Source organism: Canis lupus, chromosome 10 (assembly GCF_003254725.2).
Source record: "Canis lupus dingo isolate Sandy chromosome 10, ASM325472v2, whole genome shotgun sequence".
Lineage (NCBI taxonomy): Eukaryota > Metazoa > Chordata > Mammalia > Carnivora > Canidae > Canis > Canis lupus.
This window is the reverse complement of record NC_064252.1, coordinates 32,829,470-32,848,840: the sequence shown is the minus strand read 5'-3', so window position 1 is coordinate 32,848,840 and position 19,371 is coordinate 32,829,470. Positions and strand designations below refer to the sequence as shown.

The 19,371-nt window shown below is 44.3% G+C and overlaps 1 protein-coding gene and 1 long non-coding RNA gene across 8 annotated transcripts in view; one reads left to right on the top strand and one right to left on the bottom strand.

Moving 5' to 3' along the window:
- RFX4 (regulatory factor X4) overlaps positions 1–19,371 on the top strand; it is a 162,238-nt gene that overhangs the window by 118,686 nt on the left and 24,181 nt on the right. For all 5 annotated transcript variants that reach the window (XM_049115348.1, XM_049115349.1, XM_025461929.3 and 2 more), the window contains 3 exons: positions 3,080–3,224; positions 7,555–7,649; positions 8,073–8,190. In XM_049115348.1, coding sequence (XP_048971305.1) covers positions 3,080–3,224; positions 7,555–7,649; positions 8,073–8,190 — 358 coding nt within the window. The remainder of the gene's footprint in view (positions 1–3,079; positions 3,225–7,554; positions 7,650–8,072; positions 8,191–19,371) is intronic.
- LOC112669112 (uncharacterized) lies at positions 155–18,103 on the bottom strand. Of its 3 annotated transcripts, XR_004819190.2 has the most exons (6): positions 18,024–18,103; positions 15,381–15,468; positions 10,159–10,367; positions 4,998–6,316; positions 3,599–3,960; positions 155–3,264 (listed from the first exon to the last, which is right to left on the bottom strand). It is a non-coding gene; the product is annotated as an uncharacterized LOC112669112 (long non-coding RNA). The 3 variants fall into 3 exon arrangements; XR_003142072.3 differs by having other exon boundaries at positions 3,599–6,316; XR_004819191.2 differs by having other exon boundaries at positions 3,599–6,316; positions 10,159–10,317.

Genomic DNA, 19,371 nt, shown 5'->3' with positions numbered 1-19,371 from the left:
TCACCCCCAGTTGTGAGCCACAGAAATAAATGATTCAAATAGATAAAGAGGATGATTTGTTGGTCATGTATCATCCAGAAGAGTTCAAATCCAAAAACAAAAACAAAAAACAACAAAAAACAAATCCATACAGTATGTTAAATACCCACTTTTATTTTCTCCATATTTTTGTTCTTTTTAGCACAAAAGTGACATATGCTTACTAGAAAAATTCAGAAGTAACAGAAATGTGTACTGGAACTCTAATGATAATTTGATGGCATAAAGCTTTGGGTTTCTATTAAGTTTGCACCTTAAGGAAGGGAATCTAAGTCTATTAAGGTAGCCTGTTAACATTCATTAAAACATTGAAAGCAAAAGGGGCAAACTGGAGGCCACAGGTCAAATCTGCCCTCAGGGGGGTGGGGTTATTTTTATTTGATTTACATGTGTTCAAAAATTGGTTTTGCTTTGTCATTAACCGTTGAACCTGGGAGATGACCGCTAAACAGCCCAGAGCCACATTTCCCAGGGCAGGAATCAAGTGGATGGGCTGAGCACTGTCCTCCCTGTCTCCCCCACTTCCTCTTCCACTTGATTGGCTCTCCTCACTCCCCCGTCTGCCACCTGCTTGCCTTCTTTGTGTTGAGTTTTCCACCTCTCCCTTATACTGTCTGTTCTGGGTTGGTGCCGGTTATTCAAGGTCAAGGAGGAAGGGTTTCTAGTTAGAGTGGCCTGCAGGAAGCCTCCAGGGCAGGAACCTGAAAATACAGAGCTACACCCACACACACACCTCACTGTTCCGGTCCAGCCTCTGGCATGAATGGCCCCATGGGGGACTTGGAAACCAGGTAAACCTTTTCTAGTCATGCTGGCTAGGAGAGAGGCCACACTTGGATGCTGTTCTGGGACAGGGCAGAGCCTGACCAGATTAGTAGGAGTTAGGGGAGCAAACAAATATTGGCAAAACAGAGAAACACTGGGTGCATGCCTTCTGGTTCTTTCCCCAGCTTGGAAAAGCTGGGCTTGGGTTATCTCAGAGAGCTAGGCATGGCTTTGGTGTCTCCCTCTGGGGCTCAGGCAGTCCAGGAAAGCCTTTTGACCCTTTAAGGCATGCAGGTAAACGTATCCATATCTGTACGGTGGCTGTCTGCACGCACATGCACACACACGCACATGCACATACACATACAGATACGTTCTCCCTTCACTTCCTACACGGACAGTACGTACTTTAATCAGCATTTGCTACCTTTCCATCTTCACAGGACAGCTTTCAGACACATTTCTGGATCAGCTGGAGGATCTGGGGTTGGTGACAGGAATGAAACACCATGGAACATCATAACTAATATCCCAGCAAGTGTTCCTAAACACATATAAGACAAGTCATACTGAAACCGAGAATCTAAATACCCAGGCCCTTTATTGCTTAAATACACTAAGCAAGCAACTTGGCATTCCTATCTCAACCATTCATTGCACAAAATCTTTTGAGTGCCTCCTCTATGTCAGAGACCATGTTTAGTGGTACTTGCCCTGAGCAGAAAAAAAAAAAAAAAAAAGTGAACCAAAAAATAATTAATTAAAAGTGCTAAGTGTTAGGAGGGAAACAGCAGCAATAGAGAATAACGGGGCACGTAGTGTGATTGAGATATGGTGGTTAGAGGAGGTGGCTCCACGGGTGTGGCTCTGAAGTTGGAGCACATGTGATGGCAGGATTGCCTGGCAGGGGGGGAGAGGAATGCTCCAGTGGGCAGCAGCACCACGTGCCACAGCCCTGAGGTGTTTGTGCATCACCACACAGAGAACGGCCTGATTAATGGTAGCTCCTTTAGTGAGCCTTTATTCCCTAAACTCTGCCCTTTTCAAACATTATCTCAAGGAACCCTCAAACAGCTGTCCTCCTGAAGAGGCAGGTATTATTACACCTCCATTTTATTGATCAGGAAACTGAGGTTAATCTGCTGGCTTGCCCCAAGACAGTCAGGTGGTTAGCAGCAAGGCCAGGATTTGAATTAAATATATTTGAGTCCAGAATCCCAGACCTTAACCTTTAGTTGTTTTCATTATCATTAGAAATGGACCCAACTCACATATTCATATACTCTAGGCCTCAGACCTGGAAAGAATTCTACAGTGATTTAAATAAGAGCTCCTTGTGCTCAGGCAGTCTAGAGGTAAAAGGGGTTGTCAGTACTTACTTTGCCTGGAAATTCACAAGCATTAGGAGATGTTTAATGGCCATGTGTATCGGAAATCTTTTTTTTTTTTCCATTTTATTAAAGACTTTTTTAAAAAAACATGCAAGTAAAGGAAATGATTCTGGAAATGTTTTTCTTTGCTTTTATCAGCTTTGTTCCAACTTGGTGGTTCCAAGTATTGTTCCAACTTGCAAACTGAAGTTCTACTTGTGAGGGCTTGCTGAGGAAACCACAGGTTGAATGTGCGTGTGAGCATGGGCACGTACATGCATCACATGCACAGTAATGAGCAATGGAGTCTTTGGGTTTTGTTTCCCTTTTCTTCCCTCTCAGTTGTTCATATTGTAGTCACCTGCAAAATGGATTGTAGTCACCTAAAAACCAAAAAGCAAAAAACAGAAAGCTAGACCATAAACTGCTTCAGAATGCATGTATATGAAAAATACACATTGTAAGATGGCTGGGATTAAAGTTGTCATAGGCCCACAGACCAGTCCAAGCTCTAGGCCCATTGCTTCTCCAATGCTAGAGACACATGGGTTACTAAGCACAGAGCTCCTGCAAGCTCAGGTCAGAAGGCTGACAGATCTCTGGGCTTCATCCCGTTGTTCCCCAGGGGTCCAGACCAAAGGGGCTGGGAACAGCAGGGTTTGGTCTAGCCTCGGCCACCTTGGAGTAATTTTTTATAGAGCTGAGAAAAGAGACCTCCAAGAGAAAAGACTGTATGGGTCTTCTGAATTATGGACTGAGTTATGGTCTTCTGATTTCCTGAAATTGAATGTTCCGGAATTTCAAAACAGCTGCAGAACACTGCAGATTCATTAAAAAGAAAATAATGCGCAGGGGTTTTAACCTAACAACCCTTGAGCTAATGAGTTGATTGGCTTGGATTACAGGCATCTCGGACCGTGATCCACAGTGCAGATATCACATTCCAAATGCTGGAAGACTGGAGGAACGTGGACCTGAACAGCATCACCAAGCAAACCCTCTACACCATGGAAGACTCCCGCGATGAGCACCGGAAACTCATCATCCAGTGTAAGATGTTCCGCCGAGGATTGTGTCTTTTCTGTTTTTGCTTTTAAAAGAAAGAAAGAGAGAAAAAGTATCTTGGTAAATATTTAAGTGGCATTCCCACCCTGTCCTTCCCCCTAGGATCCCTTCCCTCTTATTGTTCCTCTTAAATGGGTCAGCCCAGATGGGAGGGCTAATTGATTTAAATGGACATGTGTCAACATTCCTGGGGAAAAGGGAGCCTGGTGCAACTGGGCAGCACACAGTGCCATGCAAAAGGGCCCAGATGTGATTCTCAATGCCAGGCATCTTTCCACAGGTGGTATAAAAAAAAATGAGGACAAAAGCTTGTTGCCTGTCTGAGTGTATGTCAGCCTGGAGTCGGCTGGATATACTACCTGGATTTCAGCAGAGGGTCACATGGGTCAGCCCACCTATTGGCAGGTGAACCTTTCAATCACATTCAATGGTTGAGAAGGGAGTGGATGGAGGTTTACTTCTGTGAACATATGTTCATGTCCCTGTGGACAAAGACACCAGGAATACTGCTGCAGATGGTCTCCGGAGCAGGTCAGGTGGGCTGTTCTTAGTAGCAGAGGTCATGAGGGGTCCAGAGAACACCACCATGCTCAGCGCATCTCTGCTGTTCCTCACGCGCCCGCCACAGCCTACTGCCCATGGCTTCCCACGCCCAGCGGCTCTGGATCCTTGAGGCTCTACTGGCAACTTCTTCACCTTGCTCAGCCTTCCTTTTTCATGCCTGGAGGGGAGGGGAGCAGGAGTGTGGGAACAGTGGGTCCACTCTCCTCCCACCAGCTCTCAGAAAGGCTGGTGCTGAGAATTGCTGGAGGTGGGGGGATACTCTCACCCTGTGAGTAAGGCGAGGGCCCAGACCCTGCATGGTAGCGGTCCCCCTGAGAAGTTGGGCCCATTCTCCTGAGAGCCCGAGGCCCCTCAGATTTCCAGCAATGCCTTCTGTTTGTCCTCCTGAGGGAACTTGCTCCAGCCCAGCTAAGCATGTGGTGTTTAGAAACAAGTAAGTTCCAAAAGATGCTCCTATTAGAGACCTCTTCCCGCTGAGCCCTTGTCACAAGCTACTGGCACGGCTGGAGCCTGAACCTGGACCTTCCCTGGGGCTTCTTTCCCAGAGCTCCATACTCGTTCCTTCCTCCTCAGCAGCCCTCAGCCTGCCTTCCCCTGCTGAGAACTCAGAGCTGGTCACTAAAATAAGAATCGGGCTCACAGGGTCTGCACAGACCTACCACACGCATGTTCTCATTAATTCTCTACACCAACCCCCACGGGGAAGACACACGCCACCCCCACGTGACAGAGGACATGACTCAGCCTCAGCCAGTGACCCTTACCCCGGGCAGCAGAGTGAGGCCTCAGACCTACGCCTGACCTCGGCTTCACGACTATGCGCTAGTGCTACTCACCTGGACGATCAGAGGAGACAAAAATTATGAGATGTGGGCAAGTTTCAGAGGCTGCGGAGTCTTTCTAAATTTTTGCAATTGTGCCTCCTATTCTGTTTGTCCTGACTCCCTGCCACAAGGCCGACAGCATGGGTGTCAGACCCCTAACAGCACTAGCCATATCTCCCATCACTGTGTCTTCAGGGTCTCACCCCAAGCCAGGCATGCACAAGGTGCCAGGAATGTCTGTGTGGGACCAGATGAGTAGAAACTCAGAATGATACGACTTCCAGTTCTGCTAACTCCCAGCAGCCTGAAACTCAGCTCTCTTCCCCATTTAGCACCTTCTGCGGAGGAAGAAGACATCCCCCATACTCACCATCACTTGCTTTAGGGACCAGGCTCTGAGCCTTTGCTGGAGCATCTCGGAGGTCACCACAGCCTCTCAAAGAAGGAACCTTCTGGGGTTTTCTCTTCAAGTTCTCTTAGGCCCGGAACAGGATGGTGCCCTTTAAAGCTATGATTGTACTCTTCCAGAGGAAGGGAGTGGTGAGGTTCAGTTCAACCCAGCTGGTACTTACTGAATGCCTATCTTAGGCCAGGCACTGTGTTAGAAGCTGGGAGAAAAGCGGTGACTGATATGAACATTGCTCTTCCCATATGGAGCTTACAGCTAAGGGCAGATCAGAAATTGTACAGGTAATTTACAAATGGCTGCATGTTACCAAAGAGGACAGCTGTAGGACACAGTGCCTGGAGGGTGGGTAGTGAGTAAAGGCACCAGCCCTCAAAGCAGGTGGCCTGGCAGACAGGGATCATCCCTGCAGCTTCCCCACTGCCCAGATGCCGGGAGGTAAATTCTTGAACTCAATAGTGTGCTATGCCCACGGTGTGCTGGGCAACTGTGTGCTGCACCCACTGTGTGCTGGGCCAACTGTGTGCTGTGTGCACCCTCCTTTCCTTATAACCGTTGTGCCAGGATCGTGAATCCGAGAAACCGCCAAGGAGCCGACACCGATGCAATCACATGATTTTCCTGGGTCCCACATAACCAGTTGACAAGCCTGTACATTCCTGCTTCAGGGGGTTTCCATCACCTCCATGAGATAGGTCCTGCTTAGGAATGCTCTACTTACCCTAAATTTAAAAATGCATGTCCAGACATGAGCATGCTGATGAGAACGACTATGGTAGGAGCAGGGGATTGGGATGCCCCACAGACCCTGGCCCTGGTACACAGTGACCCTGGCTGCAGAGGCTCTAACATGGGGAGAACACGCAGAGGTGAAATGGGGTCAACGTGCACCATGTGCCCGGTATACCAGGTAGAGCTGGTGCAGCACCACGGTTGGGAGGCAAGCATTGGGTCAAAACCTGCCTCTGCTGTTTGCTACCTTTGAGACCTTCAGAAAGTCAGTCATCCGGGAGGGCCTCTGCTCCCTCATCTGTAGAATGGGGAGTGATAATAGTACCTGCCTCCTTGGGTTGTTCTTCTGTTCATTCAACAAACATTTGAGAAACTGCTGTCACATTCTCGGGGTTATTGTAGGGTTAGCCTGGCGTGTCCGTGCAAAGCAGTTAGGGAAGTGCCTGGCACGTGGCAAGAACCCAGTAGATGTTGGCCGTAAGCACTTTCTTCACCACTTCTGTTGTCATCACCTTCACTGACCAAAGCACTACAGTGCAGATGCACCAAATCTGCCATCAAGAGGAAAAGCACACACCAAACAGAAATCAGAGACATGGGCTCCAGTCCCTGCTCTGGCACATTCACCCTCTGACTTTGAGGGGGTCCTTTAATCTCACGGAGACATAGCTTTCTCCTCTGTGAAACGACACAGATACCAACTCAATGGACTTTTAAAGCCCCTTCTTATTCTAAACTGTTCTGAGCTCCCAGTCCCAGTCCCAGTGGCTAGTCTCTCGTAGCAGCCATCAACTCAGAAAAACAGAGCACATTGGCGAGGCCCGTGGAATGGGACAAGAACCCCTCAGATAAATGAAAACTGCAAAAAACAGTGTGGCTCTGAAAGTCTGACTTGATTTATTGAGCTCCACATGCAAAAAACAAAACAAAAAAACCCAAAAACACAAAAAGAGATGTTTCAGACTAGAGGTCACCACAGCAATGTCTGTTTTCTGTAGCACTTCACTAATGACATAGCCCTTCCAGATCTGGTTAGTTGGCAGGCAGCTGAAGACAGGTTATAAAGTGATACTGGTTATCCTCCTTCTGTTAATTTGTAAACTAAAGGCACAGAGATTGTTTCCTTTATGCTATGAACATCTATTAAGCATCTACTGAATGCTGAGTCCTAAGAGGCTGGTTGGGCTACTTGCCCATTATAGTTGTGGTTTGCAAGCATTGAATGATCAAATGAGCCATGCCATGGAGCGGAGAGCAAGGAGCAGTGATGCCTCTGTCTGTTCCTATGAACAAGCACATTCTGGACAATGGCTGTGTTCAGGGAAGGCCCCAGCCAAGAAAGATACCTGACAGAGAACTGACACGGGAGATGCCCCGGGACTAAAACACAGCATTAGTGATGCAGCAGAGGTGGCATACAGGTGATAAAGTGTTAGGAAAGCACGGAGGACAAGTGATGGGTTCTGCTGGTGAGGGGCTTGGGGAAGGGGATTTCACAAGAGGGCTCATGTCAGCTGAGCCACGAGGAACCAGACAGTCCAGGCAGAGGAAACCGCCCGAGAAAAGTAGGGAGTATGGAGGGAATGGCTAGTTATACGTGGTAGCCAGGCTTTCAGGGGGCTCACAGGCTGCAAAGATGAGCCTGGAAAAGTAAGTTGGGGCATATTTTCTAAAGTCTGAATGCACTGTTAAGACTGGAGTTCCATTTTATTCCTTTGTTCTTTTAAGATGTGTCTGTGTGTAGACACAACTACAGTGATGTGGGGGGGGGCTCTCGTTTGTTTGACAGTGTACCAGGAGTTCGACCACCTCCTGGAGGAGCAGTCTCCCATCGAGTCCTACATCGAGTGGCTAGACACCATGGTGGACCGGTGTGTTGTGAAGGTTGGTAAGCTGGAGCGGAAGGAGCAGCCCTGGTGCTGTGACCCACCACTCACCCTTGTGGCCTTGGGGAGATACAGAGCCCCACAATGAGCTATCTCAATGTTCCCCACCAGCCACGGAGCCCTGGGGTTCCAAGGAGAGACCTGGGCCCCCTCTGGAGTGGGGGTTGCAGGAGGCAGGACCGTGAGGCTCCTTCCCCTGCTTCAGCCAGGTCAGCATCTCTCTTATCTGCTGTGTACCTTGGGACTTGACATAAGGTCTCACTTTTTAAATTGTATTTCTTCCAGAAGAAGCGTAAAGTCAAAACCATTGTTCCGTAGCCTTGAACTCAGGAGACCCATAAGCCTTCCTACCATTTTTCAGAGAGATGGTAATACCAAAAGGTTAAGTTGACCACTGTTGAAGCTGTTCACTTTCTTGTAGGTGGCTGCCAAGAGACAAGGGTCCCTGAAGAAAGTGGCACAGCAGTTCCTCTTGATGTGGTCCTGTTTTGGCACAAGGGTGATCCGGGACATGACCTTGCACAGCGCCCCCAGCTTCGGTAAGGCTGCCCCAACCTGCCCAATATCCAGATACTTTTTCTCTGGGCTTCGTGCATGAAGTATCCACCTCTCTAGACTCAGCCATGATCTCACTTACTGTCCTGGGCTCACAAGGCCATCACCCTTAAACATATCTTATCTGGAAGGAGCCAACATCGTTGGGCCTCGCAGGGAGAGAGATGGCATTGTGTGCTAAAGTGTACAAACCTGACAATGGAGGTTCTCACCCAGAGTATTCTTAGAGTTTAAAGAGGAATTAAAAGCAGTGGTTGTACTCCCTCTTTGCCAGGTGCCCCTAGTAAACTCTGTGTCCAGGGACGATTTTGCAGAATTCCATAGTGTGGACTTCCCGAGAGTGGGAACTAGAAGAAGTCTCTGAGTTAGAACATTTGCATACGGTCCATTGACACTCCAATAGTGGGGAGAGTGTCCAAAGGTTTCTTTGACAGTGTGCCCCAGTCAGATCCCTAGAAAAGGACTTTTATTTTTTCTCAAAGACTATTTACTTGAGACAGAGAGAGCACGAGCAGGGGGGAGCTGCAGAGGGAGAAGGAGAAAGAAGCAAGCTCCCTGCTGAGCAGGGAGACAGACACAAGGCTCCATCCCAGGACCCAGGATCATGACCTGAGCCGTGGGCAGACACTTCACCGACTGTGCCACCCTGGCGCCCCTGGAAAAGCACTTTTATGTTCACTTTCCCTTTTGTTTTACTGCTCCGCACCTCCCTCCCCAAGCGTGTTCCTACTGCTTCCAGTGTAAAGGGACTTGAAATCTCTGCCCAGGGACGGTTATACTCGTCTGCAAGCAGGAATCCAACCACCAACTTGGGGTGAATCCTGTGCTACATGCTGGGACATTACTACTTTTCACTGGAAAGAATGGAGTATGCATCAAATCCAAGTCATTATTAGCAAAGTGAGGAGAAACTTGAAGGCATGATCCAGACATTTGAAATCTCAGAACACTTTGGCCTCAAATTTTGAGGCATTCCAGCAAAGGGCTGTTGGTAGATTTTCTGGGTAATTACTTCAGTTCACCATTTCACTTTGCAAGTAGAGATGTGGTTTCATTTCTCATTACCTCCAATTAAGCCAACCAGCTCTGGGTTTCGCCTTGGGTTTAATTTGACACTTTTCCATCCAGCTTTTTATAGTCTTGTCACCATTTTCCAGTTGTGCTATACAGAGAAGCGAGTATGTGGTAAAACAAAGGCAGCACTATTTTTTCTAAACAGCTCTGTCCCTGAAAGACTGTGTTTCCCCAATTGGAGAAGTGTTTTGTTGTGGATTTCTTTAATCTCAGCATTGGGAAGTTCTCTGCCCTGGCCTGCCCCATGGCTACAGATGGAAATTCTCTTTGAGCCGTGTATGGAAATGCTCTGGCGACTGCTACCTGGGCAGTGCCATGAGGCATGGCGTTTTGATGGCTTCCAGTTCAACATAGTTAGTGTTAGCACATGTTACCTCTGGTTCTGGGAAAACCATTCGTGCATAGCTGCTTTCAGTTAAACAAATGGTTGAAAAATGTTTGCGATTTGTTCACTGCTTCAGAATCAAAGAATCAACAATGTCACACCCAAGCATAGCTACACATGTCCACAAAGCAAGCATCCTTTTTCGCTTTGCCCCATATTCTTCAGCGTGTCAATTCTAAATCAGTTTATGTAGACTAATTGAGCCACTTCATTCAACAGGGAAAATAACTCACTTGGCAGTACTCTTTGAAATTCAATTGTTTTCACTAAGTTAACAACATGATAAGGGAAGTTGGGAGAGTACCACAGTTAGGGTTCTATGAAAGGATTGCATTTATGACCAAGAAAAGTCTTCCTAGAAATGTATTTCTTTCTTTTTGAAGCATGCACTGTTTCAGGATATACCAGAAACAGGCAAATGGCAGAAATGGTCACAAAGCTTTTGGAAAGGGCGAGGAGATATTTAACCCAATTTCACTTTTACAGTACTTACCAGCCCGACGTGGGTGGAAATAGTACCTGTTCCCAAGTCCATTTAGCAAACTGTCTGCTGTGGTCCTGCTCATCCGACCCATTGTTGAGTTTTGCAGCTTGGGGTGACAGGCGAGTTGAAAGACTCCCGGCAGACAAAAGCCCAGCTCCCCCTTTCCGCCTGTACATGTCAAAGACACAGTTGGTGGTTGTGTTTGGGTCATGTGTTCCCTGTATAAAAACAGCTAATTAGGAAAAAGAGCCCTCTGTTCGCGGGCCCCCTCCCCCAGCCATAGGGGCCGCTCTATCTGTCTTCTCACTCCGCACGATCCCAGGATCCCAGGCCCAGCGGCGGGGCTGCTTGCGTGGCTGAGGGTGGGGAGCATCCCGGGGCCCCTACACCTCTGCCCAGAACAGCCCCCTTCAAAGGTAGTTGACTCCTTTCTTCTCCTTAATTCCTTTTCATTCCTTTCTTCCTAATTCCTTCTCACTGAAAGAGCCTATACTGTGAACTAAAGTAGCCAGACATTCTTTCTTTGCTGCCAGCAAAAATTAGCCCGCAAAGGTAGGCTGGCAGGCCATGCGCCTTGAGCCCGCAGAGCTCAGGAAAATTGAGTCTCTGCTTCTCAAAGTCACACACCCCGGCGTATTTCCTGTTGCCTGCCGTGATTTCAGCTCAGAGGACACCTGGGTACCAAGTCAGTGCAGGTGCCTTTAGCCCTTTACTCTGATTTTCACCAGAGGCCCCCGATTTCACTGTCAGGAACGTCTGGAGGCAACAGCAGTTCCTGGAAGCACTTCGGCATCAAATGGTTTGAAAACCCACCCCCGGTTTGCCCACCAAGGGGACAGGATGGCACGTGGCCCAAGTTTTCACCTGCTCGTGCACTTGTTTTCTGGCTCAGTGCTGTAGCCCACAGGCTGGGGAGGGCCGAGGAGGCCACACAGGAGCAGGCCTGTCAGGGACCCACTCCCACAGGCGGGAAGGCCATGTCAGAGGCCTCCAGACTGCTTCTCCAGGCGTAGGTGACCTGGCCTGGCTGTTAGAGAGGGGACTTGCCCATGGATGCGCCACAGACTGTACCAAGCCCCCTGGAATCTTCCATGCTAGAGCCCCTGCTCCTTCCACTAAGCCACCACCTCGTCTAGCTTTCTTCAGTTAAATACTACTCATAAAAACAACATTTACTGAGAACCTGGAATGCACAAGGCACAATATTGGTCATGTTCTTATTTAATTGTTGCAGCAACCTGTGAGGCCTGAGGTAGAACATGAAGCAAGGGCAGGATAATGCTGTTTATTATAACAAATACTTATGAAGCAGGCACTGTCACTCAATCCTCACATTAACTCTTCAAGGCAGATAATAATAGTTGGAAAGGAGCTTGGAGAACTAGAACTTTCTTTCCAAGATCAGTATGGCAAGGGGCAGAGCTCAGCTTGATGACCACAAGACCTATGCTTTTTCAGTTTCCACAACTCAGACAAACACCCTGGGCTCAGATGCAGGGCACCAAAAGAAGAGACAATTTGTTTAATCCTCACTAGTTTTAAAAAATCTATATTGATAGATTTAAAAAAAATTTTTTTTGAAGATATAAGAGAACAGAATATCATGAGTAATAAGGGATGCCAGAAATAATACCTTTCAACTGTTGAAAACAAAGAACTGTCAACCATTATTCCAGATTGAGGGCAACATAAAGACATACTCAGTTCTACAAAGACTAAGAGAATGTGGCCCCATAGAACATCACTTAAAAGCACTTAAAGGATGCATTTCTGCAAGAAGAGAAATAAAGGTCCAAGATACAAGAAACAACCATGTTCTAGTTATTTTTGCTGTGTAACAAATTACCCCAAAGCTTAGTGGCATAAAATAGTCCTTGCATTATTTATATGTGTGGATTCTGTGGGTCAAGAATTTGGACATGGCACAGCAGGGATGGCTTGTCTCTGCTGTATGATGTCTGGAACTTCTGATGGGAACACTCAAGGGCAGTGGTGCATGGAGAGCTGGAGGCTGAAATCACCTGGAGGCTTCTTCCTTTATATGTCTGTGCTTGGGTTTGGATAACTTGAAAACCGGACTGCTGCGATCTGTGGGCACTCCTTGTCACTCTGTTTCCACACCGCATGGTGGCCTCTGAACAGTTAAACTTCTCACTGTTCTAGGGGGGAAGCCACACGCCTTTTATGATCCAATCTCAGAAGTTAAAGTGTTACCTCTTCTTTATGGCAAGATAAAAGAAGCGTAGAAAAAGGATGGTAAACAAAAAACATAAAATAGGATGCTAGAAATAAGATCAAATAACAATTGTAGTAGATGTGAAAGTCTCTTCCTTCTAAAAACATCAGGCATAAATGTTTTAGGCAGCTTTTACTAAACTTGTAAGAAACATAAAATCCTGGGACACCTGGGTGGCTCAGTGGTTGAGCGTCTGCCTCTGGCTCAGGGCGTGATCCTGGGGTCCTGGGATCAAGTCCCACATCAGGCACCCCACAGGGAGCTTGCTTCTCCCTCTGCCTGTGTCTGCCTCTCTCTGTGTCTCTTATGAATAAATAAATACTTTTTTAAAAAGCATAAAACCTTTAGTTAATGAAAATGAACATGAAAATTTATGTTTCAGGCAATACAAAAGGAAAGCTATACAGCTCATGAAGCTAATATCTAGATTATGAAGCTAATATAACTTCAATTTCAAAATCTTGGAAGAATGATAGACGAAAAGAAAACTCTGGCCCAACCACACATAAATATAGATGAAACATCGTAAATAAAATACTAGCAGATCAAATCCAGCCACAAATTTTTTAAAATCATGATTAATAAGGTTTATGGCAAGAATTCAATTATGATTCAAAGTCAGAAAAATTAATTAACATACAATGTTAATAGTAAGTGAGAAAAAATAGTGAGAAAAATCATATGATCATCTCTATAGATATAGAGGGAAAAAAGGATTTGATATAATTCAATTCTCAAGTCTGATTTAAGAAATTCTTAGGAAACTAGGAATAGAGGGGAATTTACTTAATATGTTTTAAAGGGCAACCAAAACTCTGCAGTAAACATCACACTAACTGGTAAAACTCTAGAAGTTTTCCCACTCAAATCATGAAGTCAAGAATGTCTTTTAACACTGTTTCTAATAAATATTGACTGGAAGTCCTAGCCAATGCAATAAGAAAAGGAAGAGAAATATAAGGATTGGAAAAGAAAACTCAAAATTGCCTTTAATTATAGATGTCATGATAGCTGACAAAAGATAATCTACAAACTAATAGAACAAGTAAGAATTCAACCAGATTGGGGATCCCTTGGTGGCTCAGAGGTTTAGCACCTGCCTTTGGCCCAGAGCGTGATCCTGGAGTCCTGGGATCGAGTCCCATGTCGGGCTTCCGGCATGGAGCCTGCTTCTCCCTCTGCCTCTCTCTCTCTCTATGTCTATCATTGGCAAAAAAATAAAAATTTAAAAAATTAAAAAATCATTGGCATTCTGAGCACTAACTAGAACCTAATTAGAAAATATAATTGGGGATCCCTGGGTGGCGCAGCGGTTTGGCGCCTGCCTTTGGCCCAGGGCACGATCCTGAAGACCCAGGATCGAATCCCACATCAGGCTCCCGGTGCATGGAGCCTGCTTCTCCCTCTGCCTGTGTCTCTGCCTCTCTCTCTGTGTGTGACTATCATAAATAAATAAAAAATTAAAAAAAAAAAGAAAATATAATTGAATGTGTATATATAAAGTATATATTAAGTACATACTAATACATAATAAGTATATATCATAGTATATAAAAATACATGCATATACCATTCAAAATAACAAAAGAAACTAAAAGATAATTATAACATAATTCTAACAAAAATTGTTTGAAGATCTTCCAGGAAAAAATTTTAAAATATTATTGAAATATACCCTATTCATATTTGGAAAGAATCAACATCAAGGAGAGCTTCTTATCAATTAGTACACAAATTCAGTAGAATTCCAGTCCAATTCTTAGCTTTTTTCCTTTGATTATGACAATATGATGTTAAAATTCATGTGGAAAAGAAAAGGTCAAGACTAATAAAGACATTTGGAAGATAAAGAAAAACAAGATGTCTACAGCTTCTGAAAGGAAACATCTTAAGGGCGGCAGGAAGACCTTAAAACTTTTGGAGGAAAATAAGGAATGATATCTTTTGGACCTTGAAATTGTAAATTATTTATTTAAAAAGGCACCAAAAAAGACCAATAATAAAGAAAATAGTGCAAAAATGAACTACATTTGGATTTCAAACCTGTATTTAACAAGCACACCATAAAGTTAAAAGATAAAAGCCACCAAAAAGGAGAAAATATTTTGCAGTGCATATAACAAAGGCTTAATTAATATCCTGAATATAAAATAAACCCCTCTAAATTGTTGAAATACCCCAATAAAAATTCACATATCCCAATAATATTCAAATTCAACAGAAAAATGAGCAAAGAATATGAATAAGTGATTCACAGAAGGGGAAATTCAAATGGACAATAATCCTTTGAAAAAATGTGCACCTTTCTAGTAATTAGAGGAATGCAAATTATAAAAACAACAGGATAACATTTCACACCCTTCAGATTGGCAAATATCATATTTCCTAGACCACCTGTAGGAATGTAAAAAAATTTTGGTCAGCGATTAGTCACTATCTCATAAGGCTAAATATGCAGGTGCTCTTGGACCCAGCAGACACAAGAAAACGGGTACAGGAAATATTCATTAGAGTCAGTTTCCAACAGTGGAAAATTATAAGCAACCTAAATTCCATCAAAATGAGAATGGAGGGATCCCTGGGTGGCGCAGCGGTTTGGCGCCTGCCTTTGGCCCAGGGCGCGATCCTGGAGACCCGGGATTGAATCCCATGTCGGGCTCCCGGTGCATGGAGCCTGCTTCTCCCTCTGCCTGTGTCTCTGCCTCTCTCTCTCTCTCTCTCTGTGACTATCATAAATAAATAAAAATTAAAAAAATAAAAAAAAATGAGAATGGACAAGTAAGTTGTGGTATATTCAAAAGGTGGCTGTCCGACTAGAGCTGCATGCATCCATGGGGATGGAAGGTCAAAAGCAAGTTGTGGCCTGCTCTGTAAAGTAGAATGCCATTTACATCAAGTGTGAAAACAGAAAATAACACCATATGTTATTTATGGTTACATAAATATATGGAATAAGAGTAGAACAAATAAATACCTAATTCAAGTCAGTGATTACCTGAGGGGATGAACACCAGGAAGCAGAGAAATCCAATTAAGGAAGACAACACAGAGGCTTCATCTTTATCTTCAATTAAATAACAGATCTAGTTCAAACAGTAAAATAATAAGATACCATAAATCTGGGAGTTGAGTACACTGCCATTCATTTTAAAGCTCTGTGTACTTTTCTATATATTTTAAATTGTTCATAAGAAAAGAGAAAAACTTTGATTCTATGTAATGTGATCAACTATGTTAACACGTTGTGACAGCAACTAAAACCTCCTTTGTCCATGTCCTAATACCTTTTTCCATAACAGGCTAAGATCCCGACTCTGTGGCTTTAGGCAAGTTGTCTAAACCCTCTGTGCCTTCCTTTCTCCATGTATTAGTTGAAGATAATAATACCTGCCTCACAGTGTTGCCGGAAAGAGAGTTTGTCACAGTGCATATGATACATGGTGCTTGTGCATTTGATTGGTTGATCTAACAAATAGTCATTGAGCCTCTACTCTGTGCCTGGCACTGTTGTATGGAGAACAGTGGGAAGAAAACCAGATAAACATCTGCACTTATGGAGCTGACAGTCTAGTGTAAGGACACATGGATACAGACAAGTTATGAAGTATGGGGAACGGTGAAAAGTACGGGAGAGAAATAAAACCGGGAATGTTAGATATAACTGCCTCTCTCCTGTCTGTCTTTGATGTTTCCCTCTTCCTCCCTCCATCTGTCACCTTCGCCCCCCCCCCTTCAGTCTTTTTGTATTCCCTTTTTCACTTTGCCCTCTTCATCTCCTTTGACTGCTCCCATAGCCATGACCCCCCACTCCCAGCAATGAACTATTTGTTGCCCAGATATCTTAATGATTGACTTCTGCTGTGCAGGACCCTGTAGCCTCTGTGGAGTTAGGGACTGAGCTTTAAGTTTCTTTTGTACTCAGAGCACTTAGCACAATAGTAGGCAAGTCGTAGCTCTACAAACTCTTCAAAGGGTGATTGAAAATTATCAAACCAGTTGGATCAGAACCATTAAGGAAGAGAGCTTGAAGCCTGAATCAACACTTGCCCTGGCATACTGGCCTCCAAGCCCAGATCTGATGTTTCTTACTGTAAGGTCTTGGGCAAATTTTTTTACCTCATCAGATCTTTTATTTCCTCATCTATAAAAGAGAAGGGCCTATAAATGATCTCCAAGGCGTCTGCCTGTGATAAAACTACTAAACCCACTTTCATTTATCTAGTTTTCCATTCTAATTCATTGTTCCACAGTGTGTTTCTATCCTTCTATCTTTGCTGACCTAGAGCAACATTGCAGCAAATATTTTTCCATTTTTAAGTATTTGATGCTATTTTTTGACCTCTTTCGCCGAATGAGCAAAACAATCCAATCATGATATGATACCCTATGAGATCTTAAAACATTAGGAGCAATAATCAGTAGTGACCATTCATTAAACATCTAGTGTGTCCTTTTCCTGGTTATGGTTAGTACTTCTGTAACCAAAACAAAGGGATGAACCGTCCTCCTTTTAGAGAGCTGTGTTGCACAGTGATTGAAGAACAATTCCAGAATCAGATGGTCTTGGTTGTTCAAGTCCTGGTTCTGCCAGTTCTTAGTTGGGTGACATTGGACACTTAATTCACCTCTCTAAGTCTCAGTGTTCTCCTTTGCAAAAGGAGAGTATTGCTCATCTCCTATACTTGTGATGAGGATTAAGTGTGATAATGAACCTGCACATTTACATAGAGCTACACAGATAATGAATCTGTCACAGAGCAAGGGCTCAAAAAATGGCTGATTTTGTTTTTAACATTTACTAGGAGTAACTCATCCAGAGTCTGAGTTACTAAGTGGCAGAGCTGGATCTCAACCTGGCAAATAGATCCAGCACCCATGCAGTTCCCAACAATGCTGTACCTCCTCAAAGGTTCACTGGACCTTTCTGGGGGAAGTGGATGGAAAGTTGAGTTTTGGAGACGGCATCTCACAGTCACTTAGCATAATCTGATCCTTTCTGAATTCCAAATCGACACAACACCCTGGGGATGAAGGAAGAATGTGGAGAAAATATAGGACAAGGACCCTAACCTGCAGCTTTGTGACACCAGGATTGGAAGTTGTGGCAGGCTCTGAAAAGTGGGGGTATAGGAATTGGTGTGTGTGACCTACTGGACACCCATTGGCCTCAGAGTTAAGCCAAGGATTTTCTTATATAGCTTTTCTGGATCAAAAGAATCAGTCTATCTAAAATGAAGGGTGTGTATGTATGTGTGTGTGTGTGTGTGTGTGTGTGCACGCACGTGCAGAAGCCAGGTACAAATGAAAAGAAAATTGATACATTCCACCAATAAGGTGGAATTAAAAAGAACATTGATGAATTCCCCTAAGGAGATGTCATCCAGTTACCCCCAGCTAGCCCCCTTCACCTTATTTCTTACAAGTATTATGCACTAGCCTGTTGTTTAACTGCAGTTATAGCCCATCACCCTATTCCCAAGACTTGAAAAGGCATAGGTCCCAACTCAAAGGGCCTTTCTGGGACTTAGTCTTTGATTTTCCCATCTGTGTTGTGTGCAGACTGGACTGGATGATCTATAGGGGAATGGGAACAGATTTTGGAGCCAGCCCAAACAAACTGAGGTTAATCTGTACCTACTCTTAAGGGAGAGACTCCTTTCCTGTTCCATAAGGGAGGATAGTACCACCTATCCTGGTTTGTGGTAAAGAGGAGATGTGTGTTAAGGACTTAGAGTTTTGGCACAGAGTAAGCATCCAGTGAACCATGACGACGATGCTGATGATGACTATGACAATGATAATTGTCACGGTGATGATGATGATGGAATAACAATATAAGTAATACCAGAGGGTCTTACAGGTCCTCTGAAAAAGCAAACTAGAGGGAAATGGGAAGAGGAGGTCAGCTGTATGTAGGTGGGTGAGAAGTTTTGGACATTTCATGGGAAGCAGAATATCCACATGGAGTTGTCCCCTTGGGAGTTGAAAGCATGGGACTGGAGATGAAAGTTTGGCCCCTCTGGCTCTGGCAATCCTGAGACTTGATTACAGCAGACAGTAATTGAGCCCCTTCCACATGGGGATCATTCCACTGCCCATGGTGACAGCAGAACATACAGGAAAAGATGGTTTTGAAATAATGTATTATAATTTGAATAATATTACATACCTTACAGGTGGTTATAGAGATTAAATTAGAGAATATAAGACTTTGAGCATAGAGACTGGAACTTTGGAAAAATCTTTGAGAGGATTGTTTATATATATTTAACATATATATAAACATATATATTTAACATATATATAAATATATATATATATGTTATAATATATAATATATATATTGTTTATATCCCTTTTTATGAAACAATCTAAGTATTAAGAGTACTATTTGAGAATACCATATATTTGCAATCTAATATCTTTTCTTTTTTAAGATTTTATTTATTCATGAGAGACACACAGAGAGGGGCAGAGACACAGGCAGAGGGAGAAGCAGGCTCCCTGTGGGGAGCCCGATGTGGGACTCCATCCCAGGACCTCGGGATCACGACCTGAACCAAAGGCAGATGTTCAACCACTGAGCCACCCAGGTGCCCCTCTAATATCCTTTCTAAGAACCATGTGTTAGGGGCATCTGGGTGGCTCAGTGGTTGAGCATCTGCCTTCGGCTCAGGTCATGATCTCAGGGTCCAGCGATCAAGCCTGCTTGGCCCTCTGCCTGCTGTTCCCCCTGATTGTGCTCTCTATCAAATAAATAAATAAAATCTTAAAAAATGTTAAACAGAGCTCTCAGAAACATTTAATGAAATAATTCAGTTGTTGCAAATTTTAATTTTCTGGAATTATGTCAGGTACATTGGTATAGGAAACTAGAAGGCAAAAATCCTTGCCATGGACATCCTTAAAGTCCAATCGGGGAAATAAGACATACTTGTGGAAGAGATAAAAATGAAAGACACTATGTTAATACATGCTGAACAAAG